General features: G+C 34.5%; 2 protein-coding genes across 6 annotated transcripts in view; one reads left to right on the top strand and one right to left on the bottom strand.

Annotated features, from left to right (window-relative positions):
- LOC107037921 (eyes absent homolog 4) overlaps positions 1-3,671 on the top strand; it is a 28,645-nt gene extending 24,974 nt beyond the window's left edge. For all 5 annotated transcript variants that reach the window (XM_015256755.2, XM_015256751.2, XM_015256753.2 and 2 more), the window contains exons 7-8: positions 799-1,255; positions 2,669-3,671. In XM_015256755.2, the coding sequence (XP_015112241.1) occupies positions 799-1,255; positions 2,669-2,850 (639 nt within the window). In that variant the 3' untranslated portion in view covers positions 2,851-3,671. The remainder of the gene's footprint in view (positions 1-798; positions 1,256-2,668) is intronic.
- Positions 3,672-4,258: 587 nt separating this feature from the next.
- On the bottom strand, positions 4,259-12,049 carry LOC107037916 (digestive cysteine proteinase 1). The gene is made up of 6 exons (XM_015256745.2): positions 11,777-12,049; positions 11,088-11,136; positions 9,790-9,939; positions 8,489-8,920; positions 6,854-7,270; positions 4,259-5,084 (listed from the first exon to the last, which is right to left on the bottom strand). Exons 1-6 carry the CDS (start codon positions 11,777-11,779, stop codon positions 4,474-4,476), a joined length of 1,662 nt encoding a protein of 553 aa, XP_015112231.1. The 5' UTR covers positions 11,780-12,049; the 3' UTR covers positions 4,259-4,473.
- Between the last annotated feature and the right edge of the window lie 120 nt (positions 12,050-12,169).

The raw sequence follows: 12,169 nt of genomic DNA, 5'->3' as shown, positions 1-12,169 counted from the left end.
AGACAAAAGTCGATAAAAATGTTAATGTTCACCAACATGAAGAAGATAGCATCCATTTTTTTAAATATAATAGAAACTATAGAGACGAATAATAATTACCTAGGTGCTTATCCAAAACCGCAAGGACTTGAAAAAATTGCGATTTTTTTTCAACTGATAGACAAAAGTCGATAAAAATGTTAATGTTCATCAACATGAAGAAGATAGCATCCATTTTTTAAAATATAATAGAAACTATAGAGACGAATAATAATTTCATTAAAGTTTCTAATTCCAGCGCTAGAATATTTTTCAAGAATTTCTCTTCATGTCACGCACGAAAAAATTTAATAGAAAAACCTATCGAATTCGTTGAAAAATTCAATTAACATGTTCAATAGAAAACATTCAATAGAAAAAGTCAACAGAATTCGATTTTTCTGTATAACTTATTCTTTTCATATATTTTCTATAGAATTTGCTGGACTTAAATTTTCTAATTTTTTTTCATTCTATTTTTCTTCTCTTCTCATCAAGAAAATCAAACGAAAAAACTTGAAAAATTTGAGCCGAGCGAATTCTATAGAAAATATCTCAATAGAATAAGTTATATAGAAAAATTGAATTATATTGACTTTTTCTACTGAATATTTTCTATTGAATATTTCAATAGAATCGGCCAAAAATTGATAGAACAGTTCAATCGGAATTCAATAGAATTTTCTAACGAATTCGATAGGTTTTTCTATTAAATTTTTTCGTCCGTGGTATCCAGCAATTGAAGAAATTGCGTAGAACCCTGATTATATCGATTTCCAGGAGTGTGATCAAGTGCACATTGACGACGTATCCTCGGACGACAATGGCCAGGATTTGTCCTCGTACAATTTCTCGGCCGATGGCTTTCAGTGCGCATCAGCCAACAACGGCATTTGTCTCGCCTCTGGAGTACGCGGTGGTGTCGATTGGATGCGAAAGCTCGCATTTCGATATCGAAAAATCAAAGAGATATACTGCAACTACAGGAATAACGTCGGTGGACTACTTGGTGCAGCTAAGCGCGAGCAGTGGCTGCAGTTGAGAGCTGAAATTGAATTGGTTACGGACAATTGGCTTACATCAACAATCAAGTGCTTAAGTCTCATTAGTAAACGGAGTCATTGTGTTAATATTCTTGTTACTACAACACAACTTGTACCGGCGCTGTCCAAGGTCCTGTTATTTGGCATTGGGGGGTTGTTCCCGATCGAGAATATTTATTCGGCGTCTAAAATTGGTAAGGATTACCCAACGAAAGAAGCTTTATTTTTAAAATTATGATACAAAATTGAGACTTTTAAAAGTTTCATGTTGACCTCCATATGACCCCCATGATCCTTATTCTGACCCTTGTGACCCTTAAACTGACCCTCGTGACCCTCATTATACCTCTCGTGACTCTTATGTGGACCCTTAATATAACCCTCGTGGCCTTTATTTTGTGACCCTCATGACCCTTATTCTGACCCTTGTGGCCCTTATTTTGATCCTCGTGACCCTTAATTTCGGAGTATTAATTTCGAGTACCAAAAGTTCAGAAGTCGATTTGGATTTTTATAATATACACAGAAACTTCAAGTTGAATTCCGAAAGTCTCAACTTGAGACACTCAAAAGCTTCAACTTGAGTGTATGATAATCTCAAATCAACTTGAGACTTTGAAAGTCTCGAATTAAAACCGTCCAAACTCTCGACTTGAGACTTTCAGAAAGCTTAAATTGAGATCTCAAAGTCTCAAACTGATACCTTCGAAACTCTCGACTTAAGAATTTCAGGAAGATAGGAAGTCATATAGCGTTCCACATCTTGTGACGTCACAGGATATTGTTGGATAGGATTTTGGAGTAACTCCAAATTAAGACTTTTCGTAATCTTATTTTGAGACCTTTGAAATCTTAAAATAAGTATTTTTTTCGGGTAAAGGTATTAAGGGGAGACTACAATGAGTTTTAAAAGTCGTGGGTTATTGGAGTGAGACTTTTCATACGTTGAAGATCGATTATATAGATCTGAAAACGAATAATTAGTGCAAAAAAAATTTTTTTTATCGTTCGTTTGCCCGAAAACGCTTAAAATGCTAAAAACAGTCCAGCACCTGCAATTTCTGAGCTACTAAAGATTTTTTTTTTTTAGAATTTTCGGAAAAATGTGTGGAACAACAATTACGAGCCAGTTTTTTGGAATTTGACTCCTCCATAGCTGATTTTGGTTTTTTTCATGTAGAAAAATTCACTATTTACGTAAAAAATACAAAAAAAGCAAATTTAGCCATGTAAGAGGCGAATTAAAAAAAAACTAGCTCGTAATTGTTATTCCACATATTTTTCCGAAAATTTTGAAAAAAAATCCTTCGTAGCTCAAAAATTGGAGGCCCTGGACTGTTTTTGGCATTTTAAACGTTTTCGAGCAAACGAACAATAAACAAAATTTTTTTTGCACTAATTATTCGTTTTCAGATCTATATAATCGATCTGCAACGTATGAAAAGTTTGACTCCAATAACCCATGACTTTTGAAGCTCATAGTAGTCTCCCCTTAATTGTGGAATTATTGATAGTGATTAACAACTGCAGGGAAAAAGGTCAAGACATCCATTTGTATGAAAATAATATTTTCATAATCACCAAAAATTGATAATTTCATTTTTCAGGGAAAGAGAGCTGCTTCGGCAGAGTCGTAGCTAAATTCGGTAGAAAATGTACGTACGTAGTGATTGGTGATGGTTCAGACGAGGAAACAGCTGCAAGGGCGCACAATTTTCCATTCTGGAGGATAAACAGTCACTCCGACACTCAAGCCCTCTACAACGCCCTCGAGATGGGTTTTCTTTAATGAAAACGAAAAAAAAAACATTGGAAATTCTATCACGACCAACTTAATGTCATTCCTATGGATAGTTTTTTAATCAAGTGATTATTATCGTAAGTAGCGGATCGATGCCATGGCGGAAGAATTTTTATCGATCAATTCAGGGTCCACAAGTGATGAACGAAAATGTAACGAAAGTAATTGTGAAAGTGTACGAGAAATCTATTGAGTGAGGAGAATTTTTAAATGAGACATTTAGCGAGCTTCTACGTGTATAGAAATGATAAATTTTATCGAGATTATAGCGATTTATGTGTTTAGTACTTAAACGGTGAGGTGACGATGGAGATCAGTAGTGGAGTGGTAAAAAAAGATAACTGCAATTGATTTAGAATATTTTTTGTTGAGATATCTTTGAATCTAACGGGGACAGGAGAGTTTTTGAAAGGTTCTTATGAAATATTCGATTGTGCTGCAGATTCCAAGCTATTTATAATTAATTTTCCTGAAGAAAAATCGATGATTCAGTGTAATCACGACAGGATCAATCCAGATTTTTCTGACTATATCAAAATCTAAGGGAGATTAAACCGGTTTACCACTTCTCTACTGAACTCCAAAAACTAATGTTTTCTTTTGAAACAACAAAAAAAATGGAGAGCATTGAAATTTTGTTCATCAACCTTCCTGTACCATATCAAGCAAAAGAATTTCTTTTACATTGTTGATACATCTATTCAAAAAATAAAGAATCAAATAAGAACCACGAACAATTATCCAATGTATTGTTGAGTGTATGGCCGAGGCAGGGGTCCTGGGTTCGCAACCTGGCACAGACAAATCATTTCTGGATTATTTGATTTAGTCAAATAATATAATAGTGCTTTTCTTAAACTGTTTTTTTTCAAACTTATCTGAATGTGCTTCTTCAAAACTACTTTTTTTGTTTGTAATTTTTACATGTTTCTTGAAACCTGGATTAACCTTTAAAACAATTGAACCCTAACAGGCAAGGGGGGCTGAGGGGTTAGAGGTTAATCCTGGTTTTAAGAAACATGTAAAAATCTAAAACAAAAATAAATATTTTGAAGAAACATACTCAAATAAGTTTGAGAAAAAGCGGTTCAAGAAAAGCGCTATAAGAACACCGTTAAAAATGTTGAAAATAAAACGTTAAAATACCGAGAGAAAATAGAATTGATCATGTTCGAATCACGTACATGCAACCTACAATTTCACGAGTCCCGAGAACCTAATTGACTACATTTGGTTCTCACCATCATGTGTGATTGCATTCTGATCATTCACTTGAACTACAGTCATAACATCGAACCCTACAAGTTACAGAGGAAATAGTCGTGAGCTTTAACAAGAGTCGAGTCCGTCACTAATAACCCAGCTGTTGATGTGACGTTAAACCCCAACAAACAAACAATTATCCAATGTAACTTTATTGAAGAGTAAATTTCTTTCTCATATAATATAATCACAATAGCAGTTTACAAAGCCAACGTTAAGCTATGTTCTGAAAATATACCGATTCCAACTGGGGAATCTAATAAAAGTATTTATATGAACAAAATAGTAATAGCTTCAAGTATTATCTAGGTAATAGAGAGAATGAAAAACTTTCAGTGTTTCACAGCTTTATGCCATCTCGGCGTATGTTGGAGCGGTGAGAACTCCGCAGTTGTTGTCCTTCTGAGCCATGAGGATGTAGCCATCATTGCCCCAGTAGTTGGACCATGAGTTCTTGACGAGCCAGTAGCCCTGTCCGTTCATCGTTCCATACCCCACTGCGAGGACAGCGTGATCGAGATTCTCCTCACCATTTTGACAGGCTGGTTCGTAGAAGACTCCATTAGAGTAGAAGGAAAACGTCTTGTGGGCTGCGTCGATGGAGACGGAGACAGGCCCGTGCTTGACAATGGCAATTTTCAAGGCATCTACACTACCAGGTGGCACGTTAACGAATCCTGTCATCTTAGCTGTGAGCGTGACGTTGTCGATGTGGCAGTAGGCATCCTGGCCGAGGTAGCCACCGTAGTCTTCCTCGGTTGGGAGACCCCCGTGCTTCATGACGAAAGCGTAAGACCTGAAGTCCTCACCACCGTCACATCCGTTGTTTCCGTATCCCCAGGAACAATCGATCAGTGCTTGCTGCGAAAGTCTCACTAATTTCTGGTATTTCAGGAAGTATGCGCCCTCGATTGCACCTGTTGTACCGAAACTCCAGCAGGAACCACAGACTGATTGATCTGGAATTGAATTATTTAGAAATAATTGATGAAAAATTATTTTAAAATGACATGAACGAGGAAAATTAATCAAAATTCAATTCTATTCAATTGCTATGAAAATTCTCTTGAAAAGTCCATTTGTTTTTTGCCGAATATATTTGAAAAATCTGCAGTTTTTCTATGCATTTTTTAGAATGGAACGTTCAATAGAAAATTGAAAGTGCAAATTGAACAGAATAAATTATATGAAAAACAAAACTTTTCCAACCCCTCACGTCCGGCGCCCATATAAGGCGGCTTGTCCCAACGGCCGAGAGAATTACCGCGCGTCAACTCCGTTATTCGATAAACGATAACTTAAAAACAGTCGAACGAAAAAAATTGAAATAAAATGCATTAGCTGTATTGAACTTTGAAATAAACTCCTAGATAATTTCCTAATTTTTGACACCAATTTCAATGTTTGCGGACAATTGGTTGCCGGGATCTTCGAACATGCTAAATTTATTTATAACAAACAAATTATTCAACAAATCGAAATTTAATTTCTGCCATTCGATAGAAAGATCATTGAAGTATTTTCAGTAAAAATTTCAAAAATTTTGGGGGAAATTTTGTCGATAAACGAGAGGATTTAATATGATTGAATCGGTTGGATGTCAAATTTTCATCTACAACTTTTGTTCATAAAAAAAAAATTATAAATGCATTGAAAAAAAATGAAATAAAATAGTTCACTGCAGAGACAATTCCATTGACTTTCCAAATATCTTTTCCAAATGTCAATATGTCTCTTAGAATTCGAGAAAATGATTTTTGACTGTTGACGGAAAGGGTCGATACCATGCATTGACCCCGGCCGGTGGTACAAGTTTATGGGTCGTGCATGGTATCGACGCCATACGTGAGGGGTTCATGATAAAGGAACACGTGGAGGGGTCAAAACCTGGAAAATTTATCGATTTTTTGCTGTTGAATATTTCTATCAATGAACGAGCTAAATTTTTCAAGAGAATTTACAAAAGTCAATCGAATTCCATCTTCTTCATTCATTTTTTTGTTTGTGAATGAATGTTACCATTAATTATGCTTATTATGAACACCACTGATGAATTAATTACATTGTATAGGTATTCATTTCCTCTCCAATATTCCCTTGAGCCTCACTGAACTAATTTATGAGCATAAAGACAAATTTCGTTGATTTTAACCCATCAATGTTCAAAACCAATCAATTAATTAGTTGAGTTAATTAAAGTAGCTCTACCCTTACGGTGAATTCAACGATTATTGAAAACTGCAAAAAAATTGCAGAAAACTCGATTAGATTTGGAATTTTAATTTTTTTCTCAATCTAATTATCGTTTTGGTTTTTCCAAGAAGAAATGTTTAAAAATCAGGATTTAACCCAGTGTCTTATGTGAAAATCAACATTTCCATTGTAATCAAAGATTAAAATCTGCTTTTTTTTTCATTAGATGTGAAAAAATCACGAATTTTTTTGACAGCGCATAAAAAATAATCCACCGTTTTGCAAACAAGTTTTATTATTTACTTACAAGAGGGAAATGTTTGGAAAAATATCAATATTTTGCGAAATTTAATTTAGATAATACTGACTGGGTGTGAATTTTTTCGAATTTTTTCCATGCAATTTAGTTGAAAAATTTAAAAACTGAAAATATCCAAATGTACAGCGTAGCCCGGCCGAAAGGTGGAGCTACTTTAATCCATTCCACTAATGATATTATCCATTCGCATCATAAAACGTTAATCCAAAATTTTACCTTTGACTGGAGTGACGGCCCCATATAAACGCCAATCGAAGTTATCAGGAATATCTTGAACATCCTCTTTAATATTATGAGGGAAAGCCATGCCTCCCTTATCGGTCACCCCCGTGTACTGTTTTCCCCTCAACGCCTTCAACTCCGTGTCCGTACGATCGGCCAAGTGATTGACGCTCAGTTGATACCCCAGATTGGCACGGTTCGTGGAGTGAATGAGCCTCAGGTTCTGCCTGAAAACCTCCTTACGACGATGATGCTCCTTGTGGTCAGATGAGTAATCCCTGCCATGATACTTCCTGAAACGATCAAACTCCACATCCACGTGATGGTTATCGTTGTGGATGAATTCACGAATGGGGTTGAAGGTCACTACGTGCCTGTCACCGGGTCCAGGGAAGCTGCCACATGTCATATCTAGATGAGGGAACAATTAGATCAATTAGTGAATTGAGTTAATACACGTATAAAAATAATTTTGAATCAATTTTTGCGTATATCTATGGAAAATGATATAATTTTGTTATCATTTGATGAATATTTTATAGAAAGAAGACAATTGACGTTATTGTTCTTTCTATATGAATTTTTGGGCACGAATTTTCTGATTGAATTAAATTTGATTGAATTTCCGTTGGAGTTCCATTAGAATTCTATTGAAAATTGTGAAACTAAAAAAGATCTACAGGTGTTGATTTTTCGATTTAACTTATTCTGCAAAGATTTTATCTTGAAAAATTATTGAAGATAGATTTTTCAAGCTTTTTTCTATTTAATTATGAGAAACAAAAAAGAGCAGCAGAAAAAAATTTAAAAAATTATAATAATTTCTACAGAATAATTTAAATATGTTGACTTATGTTTGTCAAATATTTATTTAAAAAAAAACACGCTGAAATTGCATCATCTTCAATAGAATGAATACGAAAACCCGATAGTATTATTTACAAGAATGTTGACAGAACTGGAAAATAATTTTTCTAGATTTCCAATAGACTTTCTTAGAGAAAACGCTAGATTTTTCTATTGTATTTCGCCTGCTTGCTGATCTGCTTTCTTTGTGATTTATGATCTTGTAATGTAAAACAAAAAAAAAATACAAAGCAAAATTTTTAAAAATTGAAAAATTCGTAGTGAAAATAGACAACAACAAATGATTTTACTATATTTATTCCACTCATGGAAAATCACGCACGAAAAAATTTAATAGAAAAATCTATCGAATTCGTTAGAAAATTCTATTGAATTTCTATCAAACTTTCTATTAGTTTTTGGCAAAAAGTCAAAAGAACTCGATTTTTCTATATAACTTATTCTTTTCATATATTTTCTATAGAATTTGTTCGACTCAAATTTTCCAAATTTTTTTCATTCTATTTTTATTTTCTTCTCTTCAAGAAAATCAAACGAAAAAACTTAGAAAATTTGAGCCGAAAAAATTCTACAGAAAATATCTCAATAGAATAAGTTGTATAGAAAAATCAAATTCTATTGATTTTTTCTAAAAACTAATAGGCCAAAAACTAATAGAACAGTTCAATAGAAATTCAATAGAATTTTCTAACGAATTCGATAGATTTTTCTATTAATTTTTTTCGTCCGTGCAATGAAGTAAAGACAATTTGAAAAACTCACTGGCTTCAACTTTGAAAACATCAGCACTCGGAGTCTCATATGAATACCAGTCATACTCAAGATAATAATGATCGTAGTGTGAGCCCAACAGACTGTTGAATCCCTTCATTTCGTATCTGATAGGAATGGGTTCCTTGACTCCAGTTATCGATTTCTTGTACCTAATCCACAGAGTGTATTTGTTGGTTTTCTCCCCGATTTTGTCCACGAGTCGCCATTTCTCGCAGGGAAGACCGTTGATTATCTCCTCTCCAATGCACTCCATGCCGTGGGTATCGGGGACAATCGTCTGGATCGCCACAGGCCCATTGCTGTCACCCTCCACCTTCATACATTTTTCGGCGTTCAATTCGGTATCTGTTGTCACCGGTGCGAGTTTGAGCATTGTACCGTGGGGACCTTGATTGCTCAGTTGGAAAGTCTTTACCATTCCTGAAATAACATTTAAATCCATTATGACATAGAGATTATCTGAATTATTCACGTTCATTCGTTAGGTCTAAGATGGAGTGATGAATCAATTTCATTTTATGGTACGAAAGATTTTCGAGGAATATGTTTTGAACGGAGGGAAATGGTCAATTTTCTGTGAGGACATTTCATCCCGAGCACCCGTTTTATCATCTTGCACACATGCGTGAAAAAATTTAATAGAAAACGAGCGCATTCTCTAAAGAATTCTATTGAATTTCTATTGGAACTCTACAAGGATTCTCTTGATGTTTTATTGAATTCGATTAAAATTTCTGTTTTTTGCGCCATCTCTTGGTAATTTCCAATTCTTTATTTTTTCGGTTCAAACAAGACTTATTTGAGAACATTTTGTCTTTCTTCCCCAGTGTACTGCCATTGAATAAAACGAAACTAAAATAAATATAAAATAGATGACAATTTCCTGGATCCATGATACGATCAAGATAAATTTGGTGATGTTTTAAAGCTCCAGAAAAGTCCTCAAAAATGAGAGAAAATCGTAAAAACTCACTCTATCAATTTGGAGTTATTGAACATTGAAAAATATTAATTTCGTTCAAATTCTCTCAAAATTCCATTCCTCTACAAAATTCAGCTGATTGAAAATTTTTTGCAATTCAGTGGAGATGAGGGATTTTTCATAGAATTTTTTTAAGCTTCCATTCAATTATAAAAAAAAGTTCGAATGAAAATTTTCGTATCTCTCGAATTCTTCGATATGCACCGAAAATTCACATTCAAATAGAATTGTATTATCTCGCTCCACCAATTCGCCAGAAGGTCAGAGATAAATCCAGCTATCACGAATGACAATCGATGGAAATTACCTCCATAGTAGTCAATGCGACTGGATCCCCTCTGTGCATCATACCACGCATAAAATGGCTCCTTAATCTCGGCATAAGGGATGTAAAGTGTTCCTTTAGCCACGTATTGACTGCTGAATACTGGAGCTTTTATACCTGCAGCGCAGCCCCCTGAATAAAAATCGAAAAAAACCATTAGACAATACAATCGAATATTTTGAGGATATCCAAGTATCTTTTACAGTTTGGTGCAGACCGTGCTGTAAATTCAGCCATTTTCAATCATCAAATTTGTCAATTAAATTGCGTGAGAAAAATTTGAAAAAAAAATCATGAATATTCTGTGTCACTCAAATTACATTTCGCAAAGAATTATCATTTTTTTAAACATTCGTCGTTTTAAATAAATAATTGAAATTGTTCAAACTTTCGGAAACCTTATTTTTTAAAATTCTGAATATGAATAAATTTGTTACGATTCCGAACAAATTATTTTTCAGTGGAAAATTGATTGTTTGTAAATTATTTATAGAAATAGCTCGTAATTTTCAAACATTGCAATTTTTTAATTATTTCATTAATCTTCCTGCAAAAGTAAACTTTCCATTTTTTTTCAGTTTTTTAAAATGTTTTCTAGCCGTTCAATATTGAGATTCAAATTCAGACCTTCAAATTTAAATAATAAAATCGGTGCAAAATGTCCGGAAACTTGGGGTCAAATGGGGCTCAAATGAAAGCTCTGATGTTCAATTACAAAAGTAGAAATCTATTTCACTGACGAAAAAATAGCCAAAGTACTTGGATATCCTTAAAGTAGGTCTACCCTTCGGTCGGGTTACGCTGTACTTTTGGATATTTTCAGTTTTAAAATTCTTCAACTAAATTGAAGGGAAAAGTTTGAAAAAATTCATACCCAGTCAGTATTATCAAAATTAAATTTCGCAAAATACTTTTTCCAACATTTCCCTCTTATAAATAAGTAATAAAACTTGTTTACAAAACGGTGGATTATTTTTTATGAGGTGTCAAAAAAATTCTTGATTTTTTCACATCTAATGAAAAAAAATTCAGACTTTAATCTTTGATTACAATGGAAATGTTGATTTTCACATGAGACACTGGGTTAAATCCTGATTTTTAAACATTTCTTCTTTGAAAAACCAAAACGATACTGAAATTGAGAAAAAAAATTAGAATTCCGAATCTAATCAAGTTTTCTGCAATTTTTTGCAGTTTTCAATAATCTTTGAATTTACCGTAAGGGTAGAGCTACTTCAAATTGAAATAGAACACTTTATTTGAGTCAGATATAAACTCACCAAGGAAGAGGAGCGTTACCAGGCGCTGATACCACATGCTGTTTATCATCTGCAGAAGACTTTCATTCGATTAGTTTCATAAATAACTACTGAGATTATATTCTACACGTGATACTCAGCAAAGATCGCAGTGACATTGACCTCTGCAATAAATAGACAGACAAATGCGACTAAGACCGCTCATTTTTATCATTCAATTTGCTTTCAGTGAACTAGATCTCGATAATCGCTCCTTTATTCTCCGAACAAAAGAATGAACCCTCATATTTTTAATTTCAGCCGTAGGGGAGAGTGGGGTAAAATGGACACTTTAGACTTTTGTTTTAATTACTCATAACTCAGAAACAAATTTATCAATTCAGCTCAGTTTCAGCTCATCACAAAGGGAAAGAATCGTTCTTTGCAATGAACATTTAAAAAAAAGTCAAGTGTCCATTTCACCCCAACCTCCCCTATCTGAAGCTCATCACCGTAAAATCAAATGCAACTACCGAATACTGTTACAAGACCCCGACTAATCTTTCATTATTTCAAATTGCATCGATAAATAATCGTCGGATCATCTAGTTTTATCTTTTTCTAATGACGAATTTGGACATGGAATCGAATTTGGAAATTCGCAATAAGTGCAGAATAGAATGCGTTGTCGAAAATAATGACTCCAAACAATGGAATGTTTACATTCTCACCATTCTCGACAGCTCCGTTCACCACAAAGCGTCGACCACTGATAAAGACGCTGGCTGGCGTCTTCGATGGTGACTCAGTTGATTATATATATGTAACGATGCGAATATTTTCAAAAGAGCAGGGGGCGGAAATTTCAAATACTTCGAGAGAAGAAGTGCGACTCGTCAGATACTGTCGTGAAATAAAAACACAACTCAGCAATTATAAGGCTGAGATAGCAGAATGGTGTTGTGGAGGGGTGAAGGCGAGTAAAAACTCCATCTGTCTGCTCCAGCTGAAGATTTTTTAGTGGGGAGCGTATCCGCGGGAACTGCAGACTCGGAGGGAGGGAGGCAGGTGCTTGGCGGGAGGTTCCTCTCTTTTTGTCTAATGCACGAGGGGCTTGAATTCGA

The sequence above is a fragment of the Diachasma alloeum genome, unplaced genomic scaffold (genome assembly GCF_001412515.2).
Source record: "Diachasma alloeum isolate Michigan unplaced genomic scaffold, Dall2.0 Dall_scaffold_00271, whole genome shotgun sequence".
Lineage (NCBI taxonomy): Eukaryota > Metazoa > Arthropoda > Insecta > Hymenoptera > Braconidae > Diachasma > Diachasma alloeum.
This window is presented reverse-complemented; position numbering and strand designations above follow the sequence as displayed.